This window comes from Sinohyriopsis cumingii, chromosome 3, assembly GCF_028554795.1.
Source record: "Sinohyriopsis cumingii isolate HCF-2022 chromosome 3, ASM2855479v2, whole genome shotgun sequence".
Lineage (NCBI taxonomy): Eukaryota > Metazoa > Mollusca > Bivalvia > Unionida > Unionidae > Sinohyriopsis > Sinohyriopsis cumingii.
The window spans coordinates 58,138,241-58,148,525 of NC_142963.1; the positions used below are offsets into that span (position 1 = coordinate 58,138,241).

The 10,285-nt window shown below is 37.2% G+C and overlaps 1 protein-coding gene across 2 annotated transcripts in view; it reads right to left on the reverse strand.

Moving 5' to 3' along the window:
* LOC149802911 (axin-1-like) overlaps positions 1 to 9,834 on the reverse strand; it is a 59,638-nt gene extending 49,804 nt beyond the window's left edge. Inside the window, exons 1-2 of one of the 2 annotated variants that reach the window (XM_089952403.1) lie at positions 9,696 to 9,834; positions 5,786 to 6,802 (exon numbers count right to left, since the gene is read on the reverse strand). In XM_089952403.1, coding sequence (XP_089808529.1) covers positions 5,786 to 6,741 — 956 coding nt within the window. In that variant the 5' untranslated portion in view covers positions 6,742 to 6,802; positions 9,696 to 9,834. Of the gene's footprint in view, positions 1 to 5,785; positions 6,803 to 8,591; positions 8,706 to 9,695 lie in introns of those variants that run through there. The other variant, XM_089952404.1, reaches the window with a different exon arrangement.
* Positions 9,835 to 10,285: the final 451 nt, after the last annotated feature.

The following is a 10,285-nucleotide window of genomic DNA, read 5'->3' on the forward strand; positions in this document are numbered from 1 at the left end:
ACGTACATTCATGTTTGTACATGGTACAATTTTCTCAATGAACACCCTTTTTGCGACCCTGACTACCGATTTTGAGTGCTGTGGATCACTAGGCATCTACTGCAATCCTAGGCAAATACATATAAAATCTAACAACAAAATAAAATAAAAACAGGAGTTGCTCTTTTCAAACATTCAATCTAGTTGAGAACTGATACACAGAAAGAAAAAGATCTTTGTTTTCAACACCTCTGTCCATAGCAACTATAATGCATGCTCCTAACATCAAAAAAGTCCCCAATGGTACACAAAGTACATTCCGATTTTCCAACAACCGTCACGAGAATGCATTTGCTTTCCACCCACAAGATCTGTACAAACATAGCCCACTTGAACATCAAAGAATATTGGACAGAACAGATGATTAGAGACAAGTTTTGTCCTTCACTTAATCAACAACTTGAATTCCGCCATAACGTGTTCAAGGACTTGTTAAAGCCACTTCCCCACACATGCATTCACAATTATTGGGCTATATGGATTCATAACTGTTGGGCTACCACGATAACAACTGCAATGGATGTGGAGATGGGAATTTTTTTTTAAAAACACACACACCCAGCACTACAGACAATGTATACTCCTGCTCTGCTTACAACACGAGTTGGTCATGGACACTAGTACACTGGTCAAGTTTGTATTATCACTGCTACTTGTTTTACTTATAACAACTTACTGGCTCAAAAGAACCAATTAAAAAAAGTTCACTTTATTAAATACTCAATTTGTGTTAGTAAGCACTATTAGGCCAAATATCGAAAGGTGACACTGGTTATATTAAGAAAATTATTTTGGGTTGGTAGGTTTTGGCAGGGTTATTTTGGTCTGAACCGATTCAAACGAAGTATGAATTATAAAAAGCATCATTTGATTCCTGATGTAACTTTGATCAGAGTTACAGCCCTTTAATTTTCCTCCCAAGATTCCCCCCCTTCAAAATGTAGGGTTGGCAGGAAAAAAAAGATCAGTCAAGTTTCCAGAATCACATGCACATTATTATTTGGCCTTATTACAAGGAATTACTATAACATCCCTCAGTATATAGTGGACTCCTCTATTAATGTTGGATACTGTTACAGCTCGTATGAACAGTATTTTAATAAAAAGCATGGTACCTTCCAATTTTATTAACCTTTTGACCCTGAACCCCCCCCCAGCTGCATGGGTCTGCATCTAAAATGTTCATTCCTTACTTATATGTACTATGAAACCATATACATGGACTTCTCTAATTGTGCAGGGTCTATTCTGCCACTGAAAAGGGGGAGTGGGTCTAACAATAGTAAAAAATACCAGAATTTTCTTAACACTTTAAGAAATTCAATGTGGACAAGTTGGGACCTGAATATCAGGTGAACCAGAGATTTAAACATTTTCATGCTTTCATGGAGTAATTAATAAAGCATTTATTAAAGTAATTCTAACATCCAAGAAAATGATGACACTATTTTAATTTACCCCTTTAAAATGTTGCATGTCCACAAATTAGGGAGATAGAAGATACAATCTTCAATACCACTGAGATCCTGGATACAACAAAGTGGACCTCAAAATCTTTGCAATCTAGTAAATTATTATTAAACAAGTCAGATTGTCCAAAACACAATTTTTTTTGCAAGGTAGAAGGTGAAAGCAAGTTGACGCAAAACACCATAATTAGAATATATTGATTTTCATATGGTCTTAAAAACTCCCAAAAATAAAAATATGAAAATAATTCACACATGTAATAAGACCACTCTGGTGGCCTAGTGGTTAGAGCATCCGCTTTAGATTCAGGAAGTCGTGGGTTCAATCCCCAGTAGAGTCATACCAAAGATGTACAAGAATGGTACAAACAGCTGCCTGGCAAGGCGCTCAGCATTAACAGGTTAGTGTTAGGACTGGTCTGCCTGGTGTCAGGATAATGTGACTGGGTGGGACATAATGCAACACATCTGTGGCATGTTGCCCCAGTGTTAGACATTCACTATAAACTGCCACAATGCAGACATCGTAACAATATGACTAAAAACTGTTAAAGCTATGTTAAAAATCCAAATCACACACATGCACAATAGCAAGAAAGTTATTACTGTAGGCATCAAGTACTATGTCCTGAAACATTGATTAGGTATACAGTATTTTGATGTCAAACACAGGGTCCTCACAAACGTCAAAATGCACACCTGCATGATAAAATTGCTGATAAAAGATGAGGCAACATCAGCAAGAATCAACATCCCCGATAACCTTATTCTGATGAAAAGAATCATCTCTAATACCTTGATAACAGCATATCATGAACCTTGTGAACCTTCATTTGAGATCAAGGAATTAGATTCAATGAGCTGATAATTTACACTCATTGCCTACATACAGAGCTTTTGTCCCCTACCTATTCTCAACAACTATGGGTAAATTGCCAAGAACAGAAGAAAGGACCTCATTCAATGTTCCAAACGCACCGAGTACCCTGTACCTGTAATGCATACCTCTGAATTACAGACCTATTTCCACTATAGAATTACATGTACTATTTGGCATCAATTTAAAAAATTCACAATTGGACAAGCAAGGTTGACCTCAAAGGCCAAAGGTGTCCCTGGGGTGTTGTACTCTCTACATTAGTTATAAATAAAATGTAAACCCTTCAATGAACTACACCAGAAGGTGTTAAATGATTTTGAGAATTTTTTTAAACAATGCTAATATTTTCAACAATATTCACACTAAGAATATGATCTGACAGGGGAAACAGCATTAGTTTTAATGTCTGCTTGGGCAAATATAAACCAGCCTTTGAAATTAGGAAATCTTCCCACAGATCCACTTGATCCCCATAATATTTCACTGATTCTATTTAAATTTCGCTAATCCTTGTAAAATCAACAAAACCATTAAAAAAATTACAAAAAAAAAACCAGAAAAGACTCCTGCAAACTTTTATACTTCACAACAAACTCTGAGCAGAAAGTACACATCACCTCCTTTCCTAGGTTACACTTTAGCCATTTGTATGAATTTTCCCAATACATCTGGTAATTTGCCCTCTTCTCTCGACTTTTATCACTTTCTGGTGCCATATATTAATTTCTGACATTTCAGTGCCAGCTTCAGACCTCCCAATTAATTCATATCTTTTTACTTGTCACCTGACAATGCAATTAATGTGCATCAACAATGACCTAAAAATAAAACCTGCAATTCAGTACAAATCTGCACTATTTGTCCAGTCTGACAACACTGCTTCATTCAACTGGTCAAGATTTGGCAATATCTGACACACATGTCAGCACTGGAAAGTAGTACTTTGGGAAAGGTCTATTTTCCAAGTACTTGGACTTCTGACAATCAGCACCTCTATTTACTAGATGCATCTAGAGCATTCATTGTACCTCATAAGTGACAGGACTTGGCAGGTCATCACTTGACACAATCAACACATCAATAAACTACAAATGACAACGCCACTGTCCCATGGCCCCTGCAATTTGTATGCAAGTAGTTTAAGAGGAGGCCCAAAATTCCATGAATTAATAGAGAGAAGATAGGATGGCAAGAGCAGACATTATTGCCACTAATAGTATGGAGAGGGGTAAAATATTTTAAGTTATACCAATGATAAAACTCTGAAGATAAAAGGGAATGCCCTCTAATGTTACTTTACATGAATCTGACAAAAAACCTGTTGGCAACCAATGTATAGATCAAAGTGATTTGTGAAGATCGTTTTATTTTGTATAATAGTTGGCATATTTACAGATTGTGATTGAACAGTTGTGCATTAATTATGAACCCTGTAATGCTGGTAACCAAATGCAAAAGGGTCAGAATTCAATTTACCTTGGTGTCTCCACAGCACTGATCTCGAAGGATGATAAAATCAATGGATACAAAAATTTAAAGTCCAATGTCACACACAGAAATCAAGTTGGAGGAATAGAAAAAAGGAAATTTATTAAACAATCCGACTGCTCCTCACTGCAAAGGTACACATCATTATCTGTGAATCTAAACAACCAAACCTGAGGCACATCCATAGCTCAATATGGACAATAACAAAGTTTTCATTACTCACAAGCACCTTCATCTGTATGACTGCATGAATAAATACTCTTTAAAGAATATTTTAAAAAATGTCTCTGTAACATTTGTATATAATTGCCCTTTTACCCTTTGCAGGAAACCATGGGAATGAGCCTGATAATTACCCATTCCTGATGTCTGTCCCATCAGCAACCTCTGTATGAAGTTCATCAGTTTAGTAACAGACAAAAACATAAGTTCAGACAGAAAGATGGTATCACAATATACCTCCACTAAAGCATCCACCAAACATGTACAAAGTTAAAGAGATCTGGCAAGACAAATTTCATGATGAAAAGAATACCTTTGTGCTCATTTCAATAAACATCGCATAGGGTTACATGCATCTCCTCAGGCAACTTTTCCCTGGAATACATAGTCTCACTTGGCCTATTCACTGGAGTATACAAAGTATGTCCCAGTGACCTACTCTTGTGCAGAACTGTCCTTAAAACTGTACTGCACTGGACATCCAAGGGACAATGGAAGTGTGGGAGGCCCAAGACAACATAGCAGTCATACTCCTACTGTCCAGACTGAGATGAAGACCTACCACCATAACTGGGCCACACTAGAGAAAATGGCCAAAGAAGTGGAAGAGCTATGTTGCTGCCCTACAAGCCCAGGAGGCTCAATAGGCAATAAAGTGACCTACTCCAGGAAGCAATGCATAAATGTAGTATGCCAGATAAACCATTCCTTACTGATGTTATAGATAAAGTCCAGGACCAGCTTTCCCCTAAGTGCTATAAAGTCGTTACAACAACTAGGAGTTCAAAGCAGGAGTTTACTATCATGATTGCAAACTCTGACAGAATGTAATAAAATATTCTAGAATGGGTCTCCAACATGCAGCCCATTCTGTATTCAGTAGAAGGAGTCATTTCCTGTGGTCCACAAGGACACCCAGAATATTTTGTAAAATAATTAATAATACAAATATTTTCTTTACTCAGTCCCTGGTGTGGCCCTGTTGGTGATACAAGTTTGAAACCCATGTTCTAGAATACTGAAGAAATGTAGCTCAATGCCAAAAATAAGAAATCACAAAAGTGCATGTACCCAAGACAAACTTTTCAAGAAAATTAGCACACATGCAGACCTTTCTGGGGAATGGACCCCCCCCAACTGCACACGTGTAATCTCTTAAAGATCACTGAAAACTGAAGCCATATGAAATACTGGCCCATTAAAACTTAATTTATGAAGAGTCAATATTGTAAATTGTGAAGTATTCAAACTGCTATAAAAAAATTAACAAAAGAAAAAGAATTAGAAACTATGCAAAGTACTGGCCATCAAATTCTGGCCTAAAAATATCAGGAGCAACTGGCCAAAATCTTTGATGCCCATACTGAACCCTACACCAGCAAGGCAATATCTATACCTGTCTACTATGAGCACAACACAGCAGTCCTTACTGACTGCCTACTTGAATATCAATATTCATTGGTGATGAGGCTCTAAAGCCAGTGTACAGAAAACATGCTTAAAATTTTTCACACAGGCAGTATGGTGTGCATTACAGCATGCATATATATATATATATATATATATATATATATATATATATATATATATATATATATATATATATAGCGCTAATGGTAGTAGAATAGTAGAATATCCTCATTATTTTTATGCTTAGAAAACAAAATTTCCATGGCAACTTTCTTACCTAAACATGTCAGTTTTTCGAGCACCTTCACAACTATAACGAGTTCTCCCTGTTGAACAGGGCTTAACAGGAGGAGGGCCCAGGTCACTTATATATGAAATATTTGTAATTTCTAATTCCTGGTCCTCTGGCAGTGTAGGGAGTGACAAGGGCCTAGCACTGTTAGATCCACTAGAAGTATTACTACTCTTGGGACTTTCACCTCCTTTCTGTACATATTGCACATAGAGATCCGACTTAAGGAATAAAGGGTATGTATTGTTTCTCATTTCTTGCTCAACCTCTCCCTGAGCCATATCAAATATACTTTGATCCAATTCATTTTTCCTCTGAATTTTGTCAAAAATCTCGTGTTTAGATTCCTCTGTTAAGAATGGTAATTTATCACTTTTTATATACTTCTTGTTTATAACACGTATCACATTTTGAATCTGCGAGTCATCCACATGTTTCTTTTTTAATCCCTGGCAAGCGAACCAAAAATCTACTGAAGATGAACCAATCCCTTCCTCCTCCAAGAATTTGCGAAACAACTGCACACCATCCCTATCATCAAGCAAAAAGTTTAAATTTTCTGCCCATTTTAAGTATGGTGGTGTGCTGTTTTCTGTGAAAGGTGGAGAATTTGCAGCAGATCCCTCAGGTTCAAATCCAAGCGGAGCTTCTTCTTCTGAACATTCACAACACTGACCTAACAACATGCCAGTTTTATTGGATTTTCTTGGTGTAGCTGCTGGCGACTGATTTACATCACCTTTATTTGAATTCAGGCTCCTGTTTGAGGAGGCATGACTTTTAGTGGATACCTGGCTTTTGCGGGATCCACTACTCCGGGTTGATTGGCCCCCATTGCTTTGGAGTTCATTTTCCTCCCCTGGCACAGGAGGGCGTGGTGCTGTTTCTGTGAAGTTACTCCCCCCAGATTCACTTAAAAACAGTTTCACTTTACTCGCCATGGCAGGCACTGCTGCAGCAAGGGCCTCGGTTAAGTTGGATCACCAACAGTTGTCATATTGGCTGAAATAAAAATGCACATCTTTGATATGACATTATTTAATGCTAAATGCTCAAATATTCAACTGACAAACATTGACAAGAAATCTTGCTTTCATTTTTTTGTTAAATCTCACTGTATAATTAAATGGGCAGAAATAAAGTGGAGCCTTTTGCACAACAGGAGTTTGTATACATTGCAGACAGATCGACTAAAATGCTCAAATGGATTATGAATGTATGTTGGTAGCGTGCCACTACTTTTTATTTTGTCCCACAAAGGAGATGTTCGTAACGTATCTGCTGTGTATCTGTAATTTCTGATGGTGGTGGCTGCTTCAATATGCACAACAGACAAAGCAATTTCATAATAAATGGGTCTCTTAAGATGTTGTTGTTCAAGGGTTTAACGCCATTTTTCAGCACAAGATAGGCTATACATGGCGGCCAGTATAACTGGTGGAGGAAGAACCCTGGAAAACCCAGGGAAGAACCACCGACCCACGAGAAGCCACCGGCAGGCTTTCCCACGTACCAACGTTAGCCGAGCCTTGGACTCGAACCCACGCAGACAGAGGTGAGATGGCAGTGATCCGTAACAGAAAGCACTTTAGACCACTCGGCCACTCGGGGCCCCTCTCTTAAGATCTAATGAAAATATGTTTGGACCATGCTCAAGGAAGATAAACAATGGTTAAGTTTTGCGGAGTTTAATGACACTTTTTAACACAGGCTATGCACATTGCTAATAGAAATTTTAGTTCAGGAAGAACCTGGAAAAATATGTCAACCCAATGAAGACAGTTTTTTTCTTCAAACTTTGCATAGGTCAAGCCGCAACTTGAACAAACACCATGGTCAGTTGGGAAACCGGCTGTAAATCCAAGCATCTTGAACCACTCTGCAACCTAAGGCCCACAACAATAAAGGTTTCTGTTGCACATGCATCCACTTGGTGGACATCAAAACAATGGCAAGTAGATTGGTGTATACAGTTCCTTCAGCCCCTTGTATGTAGCGTAAAAGCACTTTTCATACTAACATAAGAAGATGCTACTCATTTTAAAGTATATCTTCATATGTACAATTCCAGAATGATTAGCCAACACTGTCATATACCCAACAATACTTATAATTGGATACCAACATGTGCACATTTACAAATGAAAGTTCTAGTCTTGTGCAGGATAATACTACAAAATGTATATTTCTGTATAAAATGTAAATTTTTCTGCAATCGTTTCAATAAAGGAAACATTTTCTTTGTTCTTCACATTCTCTGTAAGTACAGTATACGCTAGTTAAACTTACAAGTAAGCGTGTATCAATGAATCAATGTTTCTAAATGTTCAAGCTAGCAAGAGGTACGGCAAAATATTTAAATTAATCACTACAAGGAAACAAGTACTTCTAGTTCACATACCTCGACAAAATTCTTTTCAAAACTAAGAAAAACAAACAAACGTTACAATCCTCCAAGCGTTCAAATTTCACCTGGCCAAAATGTCGCCTACACGGTCCCTGTTTCCCCTTTCTTCCAATCGAGTTGGACCCAAAATCAATTCAAAAACCATTTACGCCTATACGACTTTTTAACAACCCAATTCGAATATCCTCACCACTATGCTATATAGCTGGTATTTTTACGACTCCCTTTTCTTTGCATTTTTATTACCGTTCCTTTGAACAATTGTCCATCACCCTTGCCCTACAACTTCAATCGATCTTGACCGTAGCGGGGAGAGCGTCCCAAGCTTCACGTGGTCTTTGATCTGTCGAAACCCTAAACTTTGCCAAGATGCGATATACTTACATTATCAATCTATAACGAACGAGTCCCACACAATATAGATCCAGGAAATGTGCCTATCTATTGTGGTTAAGTGTCAAACATTTGGGCCATCGAAATGAGAACACGAGGCCGCCATTGCTGTGAAGCTCCTCTATGTGGGGGCTCATTAAAGGGAGTTAATACTATGGAACCAGTCACTCTTCAGACCCAACAAAGCGCTTATAACTAAATAAATAAATAAACGTTTCTGAAAACTCCAAGACTTGATAAGTAGCCTTTGGTAAAGAACATGTTACAAATAAAAACAAGGAAGCAACTTTCAACTGATATTACGATAAAGAATTTTAAAAAATGTGTATTGTTGAGAAACCTATTTACGTCACGAAATACCATAATTATAGTCCTTCAATTTTTTCAAGATGAAATTTGATGGAATCACATCTCTTCCTGGTGTTCCTTTCAAAATTACATTTTAAACGCTCTAAATTCAACGTGCATTGTAAAATTTAAATATTTAATACCTCTCTGTTCTCTTTACGTGTTTTACTAATCCCCATTTTGTGTATGAAAAACGTAACATTTGTTCCCAATATAACTGCGCTTGGTGATCCAACATTCCGTTTCGCACAAAATAAGAAACTATTTATTACATTACTCAACAGTATCGACGAAAGCGGTATAAAAACCATAGTTCAGAAAAGGTTTCAAAAACTATAGCACTTCACACAATGCATATGTTTTGAAGACATAACTATAAGATCGATTTTTAACAAAAAGTATCATAAGCATTAAAAACAAAACAATAGTAAATACAGTAAAGTTTCTTAATTAGCAATGTGCACATCAAATAAATGACAATACATTTTTCCTATTTCCGTACTTACAGTAGAAGATAAGTGAACAAATATTGATTAAACAATTATCACGGCTCTCCGATCTTTGTTTAGCTCAATTCTCTAAGTACAACGTGCAGATCCTCTCCAATAGTAAATATGTTGTAAGCGGCCGACCTGAAATGCTGTATATACTATTTTGGGATGATCCCAACCTGTGAGGAACCTCCAAGGTTTTCATTTTCGCATCTGCGCGATTAAGTGACAGAATTTTTCAGTGTTAAGTGCTTACCTTTTCTACTCCATCGTGGGGACACATTTTACAAGGAAGTATCGTAATATAGTCCAATGTTGCTCAAAATGGCCGAATGAAATTTGAAAAGTTTGAATGTAGAAGATCAAAGCCACATGCCCGCCGCCGACAATCCCTGTAAATGGTGACGTCACGCCTTTAGATGAACCGCGCCAATCAACGTGAAGATAAAATCAACATTCAGAAAAATGCGATGGTAGAGTCCATGATCAAAGGGGTTGCCGAATAATATTTGAGTCATTTATTAGTTCTTTGCTTCTGTTGAAATAATAGTCTTGGCACTAGATAATATTTTGGGAGTACATCTGTTTTAAACAAATACAAGAAAATAAAATAAATAATAGAATGTTACGAACAATTACACCGCCATGCAGTTGTACAACAACCTAGAGCCGTCATTGCTTACCCCTCAGTCTTTCTAAGGTACTTAATGGCTTCCGATAGCAACATTAGTAAGGAGAATTGCTTTCCTTAGATATTTTCCGACACTTTAGATGAAAATATTGAATTAAGCTGACATTTTTTATATAATACATCAAAGAAAAGTATACTTCTCGTGTTATTATCTA